Raw genomic sequence first — 17,562 nt, forward strand, 5'->3', positions numbered from 1 at the left:
ACGACCTCCCCTTCACAAAACCGTGCTGCCTCTCACTAATACGTCCATTTGCTTCCAAATGGGAGTAGATCCTGTCTCGAAGAATTCTCTCCAGTAATTTCCCTACCACTGAAGTAAGGCTCACCGGCCTGTAGTTCCCGGGATTATCCTTGCTACCCTTCTTAAACAGAGGAACAACATTGGCTATTCTCCAGTCCTCCGGGACATCCCCTGAAGACAGCGAGGATCCAAAGATTTCTGTCAAGGCCTCAGCAATTTCCTCTCCAGCCTCCTTCAGTATTCTGGGGTAGATCCCATCAGGCCCTGGGGACTTATCTACCTTAATATTTTTTAAGACACCCAACACCTCGTCTTTTTGGATCACAATGTGACCCAGGCTATCTACACCCCCTTCTCCAGACTCAACATCTACCAATTCCTTCTCTTTGGTGAATACTGATGCAAAGTATTCATTTAGTACCTCGCCCATTTCCTCTGGCTCCACACATAGATTCCCTTGCCTATCCTTCAGTGGGCCAACCCTTTCCCTGGCTACCCTCTTGCTTTTTATGTATGTGTAAAAAGCCTTGGGATTTTCCTTAACCCTATTTGCCAATGACTTTTCATGACCCCTTCTAGCCCTCCTGACTCCTTGCTTAAGTTCCTTCCTACTTTCCTTATATGCCACACAGGCTTCGTCTGTTCCCAGCCTTTTAGCCCTGACAAATGCCTCCTTTTTCTTTTTGACGAGGCCTACAATATCACTCGTCATCCAAGGTTCCCGAAAATTGCCGTATTTATCTTTCTTCCTCACAGGAACATGCCTGTCCTGTATTCCCTTCAACTGACACTTGAAAGCCTCCCACATGTCAGATGTTGATTTGCCCTCAAACATCCGCCCCCAATCTATGTTCTTCAGTTCCCACCTAATATTGTCATAATTAGCCTTCCCCCAATTTAGCACATTCATCCTCGGACCACTCTTATCCTTGTCCACCAGTACTTTAAAACTTACTGAATTGTGGTCACTGTTACCGAAATGCTCCCCTACTGAAACATCTACCACCTGGCCGGGCTCATTCCCCAATACCAGGTCCAGTACCGCCCCTTCCCTAGTTGGACTGTCTACATATTGTTTTAAGAAGCCCTCCTGGATGCTCCTTACAAACTCCGCCCCGTCTAAGCCCCTGGCACTAAGTGAGTCCCAGTCAATATTGGGGAAGTTGAAGTCTCCCATCACCACAACCCTGTTGTTTTTACTCTTTTCCAAAATCTGTCTACCTATCTGCTCCTCTATCTCCCGCTGGCTGTTGGGAGGCCTGTAGTATACCCCCAACATTGTGACTGCACCCTTCTTATTCCTGATCTCTACCCATATAGCCTCACTGCCCTCCGAGGTGTCCTCTCGCAGTATAGCTGTGATATTCTCCCGAACAAGTAGCGCAACTCCGCCTCCCCTTTTACATCCCCCTCTATCCCGCCTGAAACATCTAAATCCTGGAACGTTTAGCTGCCAATCCTGCCCTTCCCTCAACCAGGTCTCTGTAATGGCAATAACATCATAGTTCCAAGTAGTAATCCAAGCTCTAAGTTCATCTGCCTTACCCGTAATGCTCCTTGCATTAAAACATAGGCACTTCAGGCCACCAGACCCGCTGTGTTCAGCAACTTTTCCCCGTCTGCTCTGCCTCAGAGCCACACTGTCCCTATTCCCTAGTTCTCCCTTACTGTGTGCAGTGACTGCTAAATCTTTTGTGTGTGGGTTTGGTGTTCATTATGAATTATGTTAATGTTGGGCACAGAATACGTCCCTTCAAGTCCCAATATCAGCACCAAACATGTCAGATGACCCACAGTACGCTTCGATACAGAGTAATGCTCACTCTGCTCAGCTCCAACCTTTTGTCACTTCCCACAACAGCCACCCCATAGCCATTCTGAATGAGGCCGGGAGCATTGCACCCACTCACTTCAGGTCCATCAGCAACTGGATTGAACTTTGCTGAATCTTTTTCATGTGTTTATTCACTTTCTGTGACAGCTGTGGTTCAGTGGGTAGCACTCTGAAATGAAATGAAATGAAAATTGCTTGTCACAAGTAGGCATCAAATTAAGTTACTGTGAAAAGCCTCTAGTCGCCACATTCCGGCGCCTGTTCGGGGAGGCTGATACGGGAATTGAACCGTGCTGCTGGACTGCCTTGGCCTGCTTTAAAAGCCAGCTCTTTAGCCCTGTGCTAAACCAGCCCCTTTGACCGTCAGATGGTTGTGGTTTCAAGTCTCACGACAGGAACTTGAGCACAAATCTAAGCCAGTTGTGTAGAACGATCACTTGGAGCCGAAACATTAACCGTTCCTCTCCACAATTCTGCGTTATTCCAGCATTTTCTGTTTTTATTTCGGATTTCCAACATTCGCAGTATTTTTCTTTCATCTGAGCCAACACTCTCATTACAGTACTGAGGGACTGCTGCACTGTCAGAGGATCAGTACTGAGTGAGCGCTCCATTGTCAGAGGGTCAGTACTGAGGGAGCGCTGCACTGTTAGAGAGTCAGTACTGAGGGAGCGCTGCACTGTCAGAGGGTCAGTACTGAGGGAGCGCTGCAATGTCAGGGTGTTAGTACTGAAGGAGTGCTGCACTGTCAGAGGGTCAGTACTGAGGGAGCGGTGCAATGTCAGGGTGTTAGTACTGAAGGAGTGCTGCAATGCCAGAGGTGCCATTTTTCAGATGAGACATCAGAACTGTTGTCATTAACAAAATATTGATTTAGTTTTTAACGAAAGGACATTTAATTCAAACATTAATTCTGTTTTTCTCTTTCCACTCATTGCTGCTTGATCTGTAGAGTATTTCCCACACTTTCTGTTTTTATTTGAGAATTTTGAAACAAAGTTTTAATCACTCGTTTGCAATTATCAGATGTTAGCCCGGCTGTTAATGAATGTGTATGCATAGCGAAGGGATAGAAATACCAAATTCCTCTATTCCCACTGGGGAAATAATGAGGAGCATGCACTGGCCAACATTCAGTGTAAAATTCACACTGGGCTAGTGTGCGGTCAATTCCCGGCTCATTTGACTGAGTTGCAGCACAATTGAAATGAAAAAGAATAAGAGTCTTTGCTTCAGGTGGTTGTTTCTCGCACCTTTGTTCAGTCTAGGCTCTTCGTCCGAGGTTTCTCATTTCAGTGTATATAATGGTTTTCACTGTAGCTTTATTCATGTCTTGGCAGTTTCAGAAATACAGCCGTTTTACAGCTTTTCTGGACAAAACGAGAGCGAGAGACAGAGAGAAGGCTGTTTCCTCTGAGCGTCCAGGTGTTTCCTTGGATGTTTGAAAACCTTGCCTCTTGGATGAGGACCCAATCACAGCCTGTCACCTGACAGAATACAGCCTTTTAGCCAATTCACTGGCCACCAGACAACCAATCGAATCAAAGCCCTGGGATCTCTGGGGTGCCACAAAGTCGGAGTTCTGCTGTCCGAAGGCAGCACGGTGCACTCGGCTGTAACTTTTCAGTTCCTCACTTCCCCTCCGACAGGTATATGTCCCTTTAGCATCCGTGGATCAAAATGACAACAAAATAAAGGAAGTGGGGCAGGAAGGGCCCTCACAATAAACACCTTGATGAAGGCATTTCTAATGTTGCTGCATGTGGCCTGCAGGATATTTATTAACGTGGTTTGGTGCAAGGAACAAACACGTTTTTAAATCAGTGCACAATGTGACCACAGTTATTGGCGCCAACTCACATCGCCTCGGACAGCCGCTGAGGAGCCGCAATGCAGCCAGGCCCCGGGCCTGGAGCCGGCGGCCGCTCCGGACAGAGCGCGCGGGCCGGGGCCAGTACAGACTGGACGGACCGAATGGTGGCGGGAGAAACGGGAACGTCCACTTACCCGAATGGGACTTCAACAGAGACCATCAGCACGGCGTATTGAAAACAATTAATCAATAATTCATCAATAAAATAATTAATCAATACAAGAGCTGATCCCTGCTTCTAATCACCGCCCAGCCCAGTGACGTCACAGGCCGCAGGCACTCCTCGATGGGCGGGGCCGGATGACGCATAAAGGTGTGGCGGGGCTGCTCATGCGTCAAATATGGAGGCGGAGTCCAAAGACGCGATATGAGTGGGCGGGGCTGGATGACGCATCAAATGTGTGTGGGCGGGGTCCGAGAAAGCGTCAACTGGGTGGGCGGTGTCAATGACGCGTCGAAGTTATGGGCGGGGCCGGCGACGCGAACCAGGAGTGGGCGGGTCCGGGAGGCGCCCCGCATATGTGGGCGGGTCCGGAAGGCGCACCGCATATGTGGGCGGGCCCACAGGACGCAGTAATGGATGGGCGGAGCCAGGTATGTGCAACTAGGCGGGTCCAGGACGGCGGGTCGGGTTGCCATGGAGCCCGCGCGGGTGCAGCAAGATGGCGGCGCAGAGTTGGTTGGAGAGCCTGAGGGGAGCGAAGAAAACGGCGCTGGTGCAGGACGGTGAGCCCGGGAGGCTTGGGGTGGTAACCCCCCTGGGTCAGGGAGACTGAGGGGAGCAGTGTTTAAACAGACTGTTAGAGGAAGCGGGGGAGATGGTGCAAAGTGTCAGTGAAATGGAGAGAGGGGGGAAACCTCTCCTCTGGGCCTCAGGATAGACTCTGCCTGTTATTTCTCAGAGATGCAGGAAGGATGTTTCCCCCTGGCTGAGGGTCTGGAACCAGCCACACAGTCTCCGGGCCTCATTCAGAACATGGCTGAGGAGGAACCTCGCTTCACTTCGGAACTCTCCATCCAGAAGAATGTGGGCATTCGGTCATTGAGGGCATTCAAGACTGAGCTGATAGATTTCTACACATTTAAAACATCACGAAGGTTAACACTGCTGCCTCGCGGCGCCGAGGACCCCGGTTCGATCCCGGCCCCGGGTGTGGAGTTCGAAATGAAATGAAAATTAAAATGGCTTATTGTCACGAGTAGGCTTCAATGAAGTTACTGTGAAAAGCCTCTAGTCGCCACATTCTGACGCCTGTTCGGGGAGGCTGTTACGGATTCTCCCCATGTCTGCGTGGGTCTCGCCCCCACAATCCAAAGATGTGCAGGCTAGGTGGATTGGCCACGCTAAATGCCCCTTAATTGGAAAAAAGTAATTGTGTAATTTAAATTTATGTTAAAAAACATCAAGGGAAACGAGTTTTGGGCAGGAAAATGGTTTTGAAGTCAAAAGATCAGCCATGATCTCGCTGAATGGCAGAGTGGGCTCATAATGGCCAATCATTCTTTATGTTCTTACAAGGTGGGAGATTGTCAATAGGTTACATGCCAGGCTAGGAGTTGGCAGCCCCTCAGTAAGGTTTATTCTGTAATACTGATGACCCACAAAACTTTTGTAATTTTAGTGTGTGGCCCTGTTGATTGTAATTCTGACTCCTAACATGGCTCTGATTGTGTCTCTCTTTATCCCCCCAACAAGGTAAGAAGAAAGTACATTATTTGTTTCTAGATGGCAGTGAAATGGTAGAAGAATATGAAGTCTCCAACGACCAACTCATAGGTAAGGACTACATTGTTTGCTGCAGGCTTTAATTGGATTGGATTGGATTATTGTCATGTGTACCAAGGGACAGTGAAAAATATTGTTCTACGTACAGTTCAGACAGATCATTCCGTGCATGAAAAGAAAATACATAGCACCAACATAAAATACACAATGTAAATACATACACCGGCATCAGGTGAAGCATACGGAATGTAGTACTACTCAGTAGAGAAGATGAGTGAAGAATCAGATCAGTCCACTAGAGGGTCGTTTAGGAGTCTGGTAACAGCGGGAAAGAAGCTGTTTGTGAATCTGTTAGTGCGTGTTCTCAGACTTTTGTATCTCCTGCCCGATGGAAGAAGTTGGAAGTGTGAATAACCCAGGTGGGAGGGGTCTTTGATTGTGCTGCCCGCTTTCCCAAGGCAACGGGAGGTGTAGACAGAGTCAATGGATTCGTGGGTTCGTGTGATGGACTGGGCGGTGTTCACGACTCTCTAGTTTCTTAGTCTTGGGCTGAACAGTTGCCATACCAGGCTGTGATGCAGCCAGCCATGGTGTTTTCTATCGTGCATCTGTAAAAGTTGGTACAAGTCAATGTGAACATGCCGAATTTCCTTAGTTTCCTGAGAAAGTATAGGCGCTCTTGTGCTTTCTTGGTCGTAGCGTTGACGTTGGTGGACCAGGACAGATGGTTGGTGATATGCAGACCTAGGAATTTGAAGCTGTCAACCATCTCCACCTCGGTCCCTTTGATGCAGACAGGGGTGTGTATACTTCGCTTCCTGAAGTCAATGACCAGCTCTTTAGTTTTGCTGACATTGAGTGAGAGATTTTTGTTGTTACACCACTCTATCTCTCTCCTGTAATTATTCTGACTCATTGATTCCAACAACAGTTTGCCGGTTATATTTGTTTCTTTTTGGAAAAATATATTAATTAGCAATTAAAAGTAAGAAAACATTAAAATAGAACAGAATTAAATTTTGTATGAACTTGCTACAATTTTTTGGCATCCTCAGCTGGCATTTATTTAGGGCAGCACGGTAGCATTGTGGATAGCACAATTGCTTCACAGCTCCAGGGTCCCAGGTTCGATACCGGCTTGGGTCACTGTCTGTGCGGAGTCTGCACATCCTCCCCGTGTGCGTGGGTTTTCTCCGGGTGCTCCGGTTTCCTCCCACAGTCCAAAGATGTGCAGGTTAGGTGGTTTGGCCATGATAAATTGCCCTTAGTGTTGGGTGGGGTTACTGGGTTGTGGGGATGGGGTGGAGGTGTGGGCCTTGGGTAGGGTGCTCTTTCCAAGAGCCGGTGCAGACTCGATGGGCCAAATGGCCTCCTCCTGCATTGTAAATTCTATGATAATTCATAGAACATAGAACAATACAGCGCAGTACAGGCCCTTCGGCCCACGATGTTGCACTGACATGGGAAGTAAAAAAAACAAAAGCCATCTAACCTACACTATGCCATTATCATCCATATGCTTATCCAATAAACTGTTAAATGCCCTCAATGTTGGCGAGTTTACTACTGTTGCAGGTAGGGCATTCTACGGCCTCACCACTCTTTGCGTAAAGAACCTACCTCTGACCTCTGTCCTATATCTATTACCCCTCAGTTTAAGGCTATGTCCCCTCGTGCTAGCCATTTCCATCCACGGGAGAAGGCTCTCACTGTCCACCCTATCTAACCCTCTGATCATTTTGTATGCCTCTATTAAGTCTCCTCTTAACCTTCTTCTCTCTAACGAAAACAACCTCAAGTCCATCAGCCTTTCCTCATAATATTTTCCCTCCATACCAGGCAACATCCTGGTAAATCTCCTCTGCACCCGTTCCAAAGCTTCCACGTCCTTCCTATAATGAGGTGACCAGAACTGTACGCAATACTCTAAAGGAATAGAGTATAAAGGTAAGGAAGTGTTGTTGCAACTGTACAAGGCATTGGTGAGACTGCACTTGGAGTATTGTACCCTTATTTGAAGCATTGGAGGCAGTTCAAAGGAGTTTCACAAGATTGACTCCAGAGATGAGGGGGTTTGCCTTATGAAGATTGAGCAGTTTAGGCCCATACTCTCTAGAGTTTAGAAGAATGAGAGGGGATCAAATTGAGGTAATAAGATGATAAAAGGTATTAATAAAGTAGACGTGGAGCGGATGCTTCCTCTTGTGGGCCTTTTAGAACAGTCTCAGGATAAGGGGTAGCAAATTTAAAACAGAATTGAGGAGAAACTACTTCTCCCAAAGGGTTGTGAATGTGTGGAATTCGCTACCGCAGAGTGGGGTGGACACTGGGACAATGAGTAAATTTAAGGAGGAGATAGACAGATTTTTAATTAGAAATAAGTTGTAAGGTTACAGAGAACGGGCAGGACGGTAGAGATGACGCCACGATGAGATGAGCCATGATCATATTGAAAGGTGGAGCAGGCTCGAGAGGCTAAATTGCCGACTCCTGCTCCTAGTTCCCATGTTCTAAGAACTATTCTGTCTAATTCCACCTTCCAGCTCTTGGTCTGTAACCCTGTGATTAACAGCACCTCAAGCACAAATCTGATGTTCTTGATTAATAAAGAGATCAGGGGTTATAGCAGAAGGCAGGAGAATGGGTATGAGGAAATATCAGCCATGATCGAATGGCGGAGCAGACGCGAAGGGTCGAATGGCCTAATTCTGCTCTTTATCCTATGTTCTTAAAGTCTAAACTCTCCCAGGACAGGTACAGCACTGGGTTAGATACAGAGTAAAGCTCCCTCTACATTGTCCCCATCAAACACTCCCAGGACAGGTACAGCACGGGGTTAGATACAGAGTAAAGCTCCCTCTACACTGTCCCCATCAAACACTCCCAGGACAGGTACAGCAAGGGGTTAGATGAGCAAGGGGCTGGTTCAGCACAGTGGGCTAAGACAGCTGGCTTGTAATACAGAACAAGACCAGCAGGGCGGGTTCAATTCCCGTTCCAGCCTCCCCGAACAGGCGCCGGAATGTGGCGACTAGGGGCTTTTCACAGTAACTTATTTGAAGCCTACTTGTGACACTAAGTGATTATTGTTATTGTTGAAACAGAGTAAAGCTCCCTCTACACTGTCACCATCAAACACTCCCAGGACAGGTACAGCACGGGGTTAGATACAGAGTAAAGCTCCCTCTACACTGTCCCCATCAAACACTCCCAGGACATGTACAGCACGGGGTTAGATAAAGAGTAAAGCTCCCTCTACGCTGCCCCCATCAAACACTCCCAGGACAGGTACAGCACGGAGTTAGATACAGAGTAAAGCTCCCTCTACACTGTCCCCATCAAACACTCCCAGGACAGGTACAGCACGGGGTTAGATACAGAGTATAGCTCCCTCTACACTGTCACCATCAAACACTGCTACATCAGGCATATTACTGGCAATTTTAATTCAACATAGTGTGTCAGTGTTACTGTAGTCTGTGGCGTCTGTAGCTCAATGATCACAAAAGCAATTGCAGCATTCATTGCGGTGCCTTTGTAGTTCCTGGACTGGTGCACACAGGTTATCACTGTCTCAGTATTTACTGCTGCTGTTCTCTGGCTGCTTTGGGATAGAGCCTTCCATTTTGATTGAGTTCGATTCCAGGTTAATTTCAGACGACAAATTCAACTTCTCTCAATATCTCTTTGTACAGGGTGGTGGAAATCTATAAATAATGAAGCAGTCTGTGCCTTTTCTGCAATTGGGGCCCATAAATACAAAGGCCTGTTTTTTTTTGTACAGAATGCAGGTTTCCTTAGGATATTTCAGGGTATTGAATTTATCAGTTTATGTATTGATCACATTAATACTCTTTATGCTTGTAGTCAGAAAGTGGAGGCGGAAAAGTCAACTGGGATCCCATGGACATTGGCAGGTTGAGGTGGGTGAAACATTTTCTGGAGCGGTCGGGAGCCTGGAGCAGCAGCTGATACAGGAAAGTAGCAGCAATGTAAGTGGATTTAAACAAGAAACCTAAAGACGAGTGTTTAAATTTTTATGGATTAAATTAAAATGATTGCGCCTCCTTGGTGGAAGAGTGCACACGTCTCATTGGATTTTACTTGATTAGTGACGTAACTTGAGTTTGGTGCACTGCTGGTTTACTCCTGACTTGATAAATATATTGCTACGGTTAGTTTAACGTTTATATATCATTTGAAAACTATTTTGCAGCCTATTTTCACAAGGAAAGACACCAAGACAAGCTTTCAGTGGAGGATCCGAAATCTACCATACCCCAAAAAAGTCTATAGTACCACCGTTGACCCAGACCAGAGATGTTGCATTGTCAGGACGTCCAACAAAAAGTAATTTGTTTTTCAGTTCTGGGGGAAGATCTGTCCTAGGGCTCTGTGTCCTCTTTGAGAAACGTGAACCAGTTGTGTTTTTCCACATTTTCTCATTTTTAATTTGCCAACATTTTGTTTTTTACTGTTTTCCCTCGATAGATTCCTCAGCAGTTCCTCCCCCTCTATCAAACCCTTGTTGGGTGGTGCTGATCCTGTTGGTGCATGTCTTCTATGGGCACAGTCTGCTATCCAGTAGCCTCTTCTTAATGTGTGAGCCCAGTCATAGAATTATTTGGAATATGTGGCACAGAAACTGGCAATTTGGCCCAATCTGTAGTTGCTGATATTATTTTGTTCCAGTCCAGCTTCTTCTCATTCTTCATCATAATCTTTATTATTGTCACAAATAGGCTTACATTAACACTGCAGTGAAGTTACTGTGAAAATCCCCAGTCACCACACTCCGGCGCCTGTGGAGAATTCAGAATGTCCAATTCACTTAGCAGCATGTCTTTCAGAACATGTGGGAGGAAACCGGAGCACCCGGAGGAAACCCACGCAGACACGGGGAGAACGTGCAGACTCCGCAGACAGTGGCCCAAGTGGGAATCGAACCCGGGACCCTGGCGCTGTGAAGCAACAGTGCTAACCACTGTGATACCGTGCTGCCCTTATAGCTCTATCAGAACAACCCTTCATTTTCTTCTCTCCCGTGTGATTTTATACCTTGCCTTTAAATGAATCCATGCTTTGTGTCTCAAATGTTCCCTTTGGGAGTAAGTTCCACCTTCTCACCGCTCTAAATAAAAAGGTTTCTCCTGATGATTTCTTGGTCGCTATCTTACATTGACGGCCTCTAACATGCGGAAATGCTTCCTCTGTGTTTATCAGAATTTAATTTTTTTTTTTACGAGGTCAAAGTATTGTCATAAGGAGCAGTAGGCCATTGGATCCATCAAGTTGCTTCACCATTCACTAAGTTTGTGGCTGATCTAATTGAGGCCTTAACTCCATTTTCCTGCTTGTCCCCCATAACCCTGAAATCATTGTTGATCAAAAATCTCCTGTTCAGCCTCGATTGTATTCAGTGCCCTGGCGTCCAGTGCGCTCTGGAAGAGAATTCCAAAGACTTAATGATTCCTCCTCTCGCTCTTGAATGGGAGAGGCCCCTTATTCCTAAACTGTGTCCCCTCTTCGTGAGGGGAAATCTCTCTCAACATCTACCATGTACTGTCCGCTCAGAATCTTATGTTTTAATAAGACCACCTCTCATTCTTCTAACTTCAAATGTGTATGAGCACAACCAGCTCAACCTTTCCTCATTAGACAACCCCTTCATCACAGGAATAAACCTAATGGACCTTCTCTGATCATCTTCCAATGCACTCCTGAGACCAAAACTCTATACTGTAATGTAGGTGTTGTCTCACCAATGCCCTTTGCAGTTGTAACAAGACTTCCCACTTTTATACTACATCCTCCTTGTAATAAAGACGAATTTACCTTCCAAATTACTTGCTGTACCCGCATGCTAACCTTTTTGTGATTCATGAGGAGGGTGATGGTCGAGGGGGGGGTTCTGACTGGAAGCCTGTGTCTCATGGTGTCCCGCATGGATCAGTGTTGGGCCCTTGATGTTTGTGGTTTGCATTAATAGAACATAGAGCAATACAGCGCAGTACAGGCCCTTCGGCCCACGATGTTGCACCGAAACAAAAGCCATCTAACCTACACTATGCCATTATCATCCATATGTTTATCCAATAAACTTTTAAATGCCCTCAATGTTGGCGAGTTCACTACTGTAGCAGGTAGGGCATTCCACGGCCTCACTACTCTTTGCGTAAAGAACCTACCTCTGACCTCTGTCCTATATCTATTACCCCTCAGTTTAAAGTTATGTCCCCTCGTGCCAGCCATATCCATCCGCGGGAGAAGGCTCTCACTGTCCACCCTATCCAACCCCCTGATCATTTTGTATGCCTCTATTAAGTCTCCTCTTAACCACCTTCTCTCCAACGAAAATAACCTCAAGTCCATCAGCCTTTCCTCATAAGATTTTCCCTCCATACCAGGCAACATCCTGGTAAATCTCCTCTGCACCTGCTCCAAAGCCTCCACGTCCTTCCTATAATGCGGTGACCAGAACTGTACGCAATACTCCAAATGCGGCTGTACCAGAGTTCTGTACAGCTGCAACATGACCTCCCGACACCGGAACTCAATCCCTCTACCAATAAAGGCCAACACTCCATAGGCCTTCTTCACAACCCTATCAACCTGGGTGGCAACTTTCAGGGATCTATGTACATGGACACCTAGATCCCTCTGCTCATCCACACTTTCAAGAACTTTACCATTAGCCAAATATTCCGCATTCCTGTTATTCCTTCCAAAGTGAATCACCTCACACTTCTCTACATTAAATTCCATTTGCCACCTCTCAGCCCAGCTCTGCAGCTTATCTATATCCCTCTGTAACCTGCTACATCCTTCCACACTATCGACAACACCACCGACTTTAGTATCGTCTGCAAATTTACTCACCCACCCTTCTGCGCCTTCCTCTAGGTCATTGATAAAAATGACAAACAGCAACGGCCCCAGAACAGATCCTTGTGGTACTCCACTTGTGACTGTACTCCATTCTGAACATTTCCCATCAACCACTACCCTCTGTCACCTTTCAGCTAGCCAATTTCTGATCCACATCTCTAAATCACCCTCAATCCCCAGCCTCCGTATTTTTTGCAATAGCCTACCGTGGGGAACCTTATCAAACGCTTTGCTGAAATCTATATACACCACATCAACTGCTCTACCCTCGTCTACCTGTTCAGTCACCTTCTCAAAGAACTCAATAAGGTTTGTGAGGCATGACCTACCCTTCACAAAGCCATGCTGACTATCCCTGATCATATTATTCCTATCTAGATGATTATAAATCTTGTCTCTTATAATCCCCTCCAAGACTTTACCCACTACAGACGTGAGGCTCACCGGTCTATAGTTGCCGGGGTTGTCTCTGCTCCCCTTTTTGAACAAAGGGACCACATTTGCTGTCCTCCAGTCCTCTGGCACTATTCCTGTAGCCAATGATGACATAAAAATCAAAGCCAAAGGTCCAGCAATCTCTTCCCTGGCCTCCCAGAGAATCCTAGGATAAATCCTAGATCCACACTTACATTCAAATCTAATGATTTAGATTTGAATGTAATTTGAACAGTAAGTTCGCAGATGATACGAAAATTGGTGGGGTGGTAAATAGTGAGGAGGATAGCCTTAGATTCCAGGAAGATATAGACAGGCTGATCAGATGGGTTGATCAGTGGCAAATGGAATTCAATGTGGATAAGTGAGAGGTTATGCATTTGGGCAAGATAAACAAGGCAAGGGAATACATGATAAACGGCAAGACCCTGGGAAGCACCGAGGATCAGAGGGACCTTGGTGTGCATGCACGCCTGTCCCTTAAGGTAGCAGAGCAGGTGGATGAAGTGGTTAGGAAGGCATATTTGTATACTTGCCTTTATTATTCGAGGTAAGAGCAGGGAGGTTAAGCAGGAACTGTATAAAACGTTGGTTAGGTCACAGCTAGAGTATTGTGTGCAGTTGTGGAATCCACATTATAGGAGGGGTGTGAGAGCACTGGAAAGGGCGCAGAGGAGATTTACCAGGATGTTGCCTGGGCTGGAGAGTTTTAGTTATGAAGAGAGATTGGATAGACGGGGAGCAGAGGAGACTGAGGGGGATATACTTGAGATGTAAAAAATTGAGGGGCAGGAAGAAATCTTTCTCCTTGGTGGAGTGATCAATGACCAGTGGGCATAGATTTAAGATAAGGGCAGGACGTTTAGAGGGGATGCGAGGAAAAATCTTTTCATCCAGAGGGTGGTGGGAGTTTGGAACTCACTGCCTAAAAGGGTGGTGGAGGCAGAGATATAACAAGTATTTAGTAGTGGTTAGCCCCACTGCCTCACAGCGCTGAGGACCCAGGTTCGATCTCGGCCCCGGGTCACTGTCCGTGTGGAGTTTGCACATTCTTCCTGTGTCTCACCCCCACAACCCAAAGATGTGCAGGGTAGGTTGATTGGTCACACTAAATTGCCTCTTAATTGGAAAAATTAAAATAAGTATTTAGTGGTGCACTTGCGATGCCAAGGTATACAAGGTTATGGGCTAAGTGCTGGAAAGTGGGATTAGAATCGTTAGGTGGTTTTTGACTGGTGCAGATGTGATGGGCCGAAGGGCCTTTTGTATGCTAGAGACCTCTATGAGACTGCGTACAAGGACAGCCTGATTCCTCTGTACTGCAGTGATTTGCAGTCTCTTCAATTTAAATAACATTGTTTTTCTCTTTTTCCTGCCAAAGTGGGCAACTTTACTTTTCCCCACATTGTACTCCATCTGCCACATTTTGGCCCATTCACTTAACCTGTCTATATCCCTTTGCAGAATCTTTCGATCCTTCTCACAACTTGCTCTGTTGTATCATCAGCAAATCTGGCTATAATGCAGTCAGTCCCTTCATCCAATTCATTAGCGTAGATCATAAATTGTTGAGGCCCCAGCACTGGTCCCTACGGCTCTCTTCCAGTTACCGTTTACCAATCTGAAAGTGACTAAATTATTTTGATGTTCTGCTTCCTATTAGTCAATCCTTTATCTATGCTAATATATCACCCCCAAAACCATGAGCTTTTAATGTTGTGCAGTGATCTTTTATGTGGCACCTTACAGAATGCTTTTTGGAAATCCAAATACACATCTCGTTTGTGCATTTTTTGTGAAGCATTTAAAAAAATTTATTTATTTTTTTTTTTTTAAAGAGTACGCAATTTTTTTTTTTTTCCAATTAAGGGGCAATTTAGCGTGGCCAATCCACCTACCCTGAACATCTTTTTGGGTTGTGGGGGCGAGACCCATGCAGACTCAGGAAGAATGTGCAAACTCCACACAGACAGTGACCCGGGGCTGGGATCGAACCCGGGTCGTCGGCGTCGTAAGGCAGCATTTGTGAAACAATTTAATTGTGGGTTCAAGCCCCACACCAGAGACGTGAGCACAAGTTAGTATGAAGCTTCAGTGCAGTGCTGATGGGAGTGCTGCACTGTCAGAGTGGCTGTCAAATCAAAATCCTGTCTTCTCTCAGCTGAATTTATAAGGCCCTAGGGCCCTATTTGAAGAAGAGTCATGGAATTATCCCAATACCCTGGCCAATATGTATCTCTAAACCAACATCACTGAAATAGATTATCTGCTCATTGTATCATTACCATTTTTGGGAGATGGCTGTGCGTAAATTGGTTGCTGAATTTCCTACAACAGTGATGAAACTTAGTAATTCATTGACAGTGAGGCACTGTGGGGATATCTTGCGGACATGAAAGGTGTGATTGACATATTGTTTATTCTTAACTGTATGTTAACAGCATTGTATAACTAAGATGCAGGGTTGAAGCTGACCTGGGCTCCTCTTGCTCTATCCAGGTATTACAAGAAGTTCAACATTCCAGATATGGACCGGTGCAGATTGCCCCTGGATAATTCAGCGCTCAGCTTCACTCATGCCAACAATACCCTCATCATCACAGTGAGTGCTGTCGTTTTCTGTACCATTTCCAGCAGAGAGGGCAAAGTGGAGAGTATGGCTGCATGTCAGCAATGCCTGATAGTGCTTGATGTGGTCCAGCCAGATTTGATGGTTTTAAATTCATTGGGCGAAATACAACCAGAAGGAAACAGAGTCCCGTATTGGGCGCATTGACGGGTGTTTTATTCAACGGCAATTTGCCGTTTGATTTGGCTCGGCGGGGAACGCCCCATCGAGGTTGCAGTTACTTCACTTTCTGCACTGACGAGCTCTGCTCGAGCTCAAACCACTGCAATCCATGTGGTGCAGGTATATCTGCAGTGCTATTAGGGATCTCCAGGATTTTGACCCAGCGACAGGGAAGGAACAGTGATTATGGTTGAAAGTCAGGATGATAGTGGTTCTTTCCATGTATCTGCTGCCCTTGTTATAGGTTTGGAAGGTGTTGTCGAAGGATTCTTGATGAGTTGTTGTAATTGAAACCATTTTTCCCCCCAAAAGTGGATGCAGAAGAAAGGTTATGTGAGAATTATAAGATAGTTGTTAGAGATAGCTTTGGCATGGATTGAGATTGTGGGGTTTGGACGTATGTATGGCATGGCTGAGGTATTAGATTTTAGAATGTTTTGAATACATTAACCAAGATTTCTTTCCCCCTCAGTATCAAAAGCCGACAGAAATCTTGCAGCTGGAACAGGAGGTGCTTTGGGAGCTGAAAAAGGTGAAAGTGGCTGAGGATGGAGATGTGGACTGTAAAACACAGTGATCTCAACACTCATCTTTTAAAACACTCTGGCCTGTTGAAATCCACTCCACAGTGCAGAATCCTACTTTGAGAGGGGGTGGGGGGTCTTAATTGTGTGCAGGATCCAAACGCTGCAGCAGCAGATGTGCTGGTAAACGTGAACTTCATGGCCCAGATCATCACATGGAGGGGCAGGAAGTTCCGAGTCACGTTATGAATTGTAGAACATCAATAAAATACAGTTTCTTTTTTTAACTAAAGCTGCAAAGTGTGATTTCTTGACCTCTGACTGCTTGGCCAGTCACAATGGCAGAGGCGTCCTTTGTTCCAGTGGATCTGCTGATTTTACACACTTCGGGGGGGGGGGGGGGGGGGGGAACAAATTTAACAAATCTTTCCCCTTGAATCTCCCCCTCTTATTCGCCATTCAACATCCCAACTCCTTTATCTGAGAAATTAATCATGATTTGTTACTAGTGCATTGATGATTTGAAGTTGGGGACCAAAGGCAATGTGTCCAAGTTTACAGACGACACTAAGATGTGTGGTAAAGCAAAAAGTGCAGAGGATACCGGAAGTCTACAGACGGATTTGGAGAGGTTAAGTGAATGGGCTAGGGTCTGGCAGATGGAATACAATGTTGACAAATGTGAGCTTGTCCATTTTGGTAGCAAAAGGGATTATTATTTAAATGATAAAATATTAAAACATGCTGCTGTGCAGAAAGACCTGGGTGTGCTCGTGCATGAGATGCAAAAAGTTGGTTTACAGATGCAACAGGTGATTAAGAAAGCAAATGGAATTTTGTCCTTCATTGCTAGAGGGATGGACTTTAAGACTAGGGAGGTTATGCTGCAATTGTACAAGGTGTTAGTGAGGCCACATCTGGAGTATTGTGTTCAGTTTTGGTCTCCTTACCTGAGAAATGACGCACTGGCGCTAGAGGGTGTGCAGAGGAGATTCACTAGGTTAATCCCAGAGTTGAAGGGGTTGGATTACGAGGAGAGGTTGACTGGGACTGTACTCGTTGGAATTTAGAAGGATGAGGGGGGATCTTATAGAAACATATAAAATTATGAAGGGAATAGATAGGATAGATGGGGGCAGGTTGTTTCCACTGGCGGGGGAAAGCAGAACTAGGGGCATAGCCTCAAAATAAGGGGAAGTAGATTTAGGACTGAGTTTAGGAGGAACTTCTTCACCCAAAGGGTTGTGAATCTGTGGAATTCCTTGCCCAATGAAGCAGTTGAGGCTCCTTCAATAAATGTTTTTAAGATAAAGATAAATAGTTTTTTGAAGAATAAAGGGATTAAGGGTTATGGTGTTCGGGCCGGAAAGTGGAGCTGAGTCCACAAAAGATCAGCCATGATCTCATTGAATGGTGGAGCAGGCTCGAGGGGCCAGATGGCCGACTCCTGGT

General features: G+C 45.9%; 2 protein-coding genes across 12 annotated transcripts in view; one reads left to right on the top strand and one right to left on the bottom strand.

Annotated features, from left to right (window-relative positions):
- The window catches only part of poll (polymerase (DNA directed), lambda), a 56,942-nt gene extending 52,903 nt beyond the window's left edge, over positions 1-4,039 (bottom strand). For 4 of the 8 annotated variants that reach the window (XM_072479720.1, XM_072479722.1, XM_072479714.1 and 1 more), the window contains exons 1-2: positions 3,881-4,038; positions 1,950-2,042 (exon numbers count right to left, since the gene is read on the bottom strand). The gene's annotated coding sequence lies outside the window, so the exon portion shown is untranslated. Of the gene's footprint in view, positions 1-1,949; positions 2,043-3,880 lie in introns of all 8 variants that reach the window. The other 4 variants (XM_072479717.1, XM_072479719.1, XM_072479721.1 and 1 more) reach the window with 3 other exon arrangements.
- Positions 4,040-4,177: 138 nt separating this feature from the next.
- On the top strand, positions 4,178-16,402 carry dpcd (deleted in primary ciliary dyskinesia homolog (mouse)). Of its 4 annotated transcripts, none has more exons than XM_072479737.1 (6): positions 4,178-4,340; positions 5,443-5,523; positions 9,340-9,464; positions 9,689-9,822; positions 15,295-15,397; positions 16,059-16,402. In XM_072479737.1, the coding sequence occupies exons 1-6, from the start codon at positions 4,193-4,195 to the stop codon at positions 16,161-16,163; spliced, it is 696 nt and encodes a 231-aa protein (XP_072335838.1). In that variant the 5' UTR covers positions 4,178-4,192; the 3' UTR covers positions 16,164-16,402. The 4 variants fall into 4 exon arrangements, with proteins under 4 accessions (XP_072335838.1, XP_072335839.1, XP_072335840.1 ...); XM_072479738.1 differs by having other exon boundaries at positions 9,340-9,395; XM_072479739.1 differs by having other exon boundaries at positions 4,340-4,472.
- The last annotated feature ends 1,160 nt before the right edge of the window (positions 16,403-17,562 follow it).

This window comes from Scyliorhinus torazame, chromosome 16 (genome assembly GCF_047496885.1).
Source record: "Scyliorhinus torazame isolate Kashiwa2021f chromosome 16, sScyTor2.1, whole genome shotgun sequence".
Taxonomy (NCBI): Eukaryota; Metazoa; Chordata; class Chondrichthyes; order Carcharhiniformes; family Scyliorhinidae; genus Scyliorhinus; species Scyliorhinus torazame.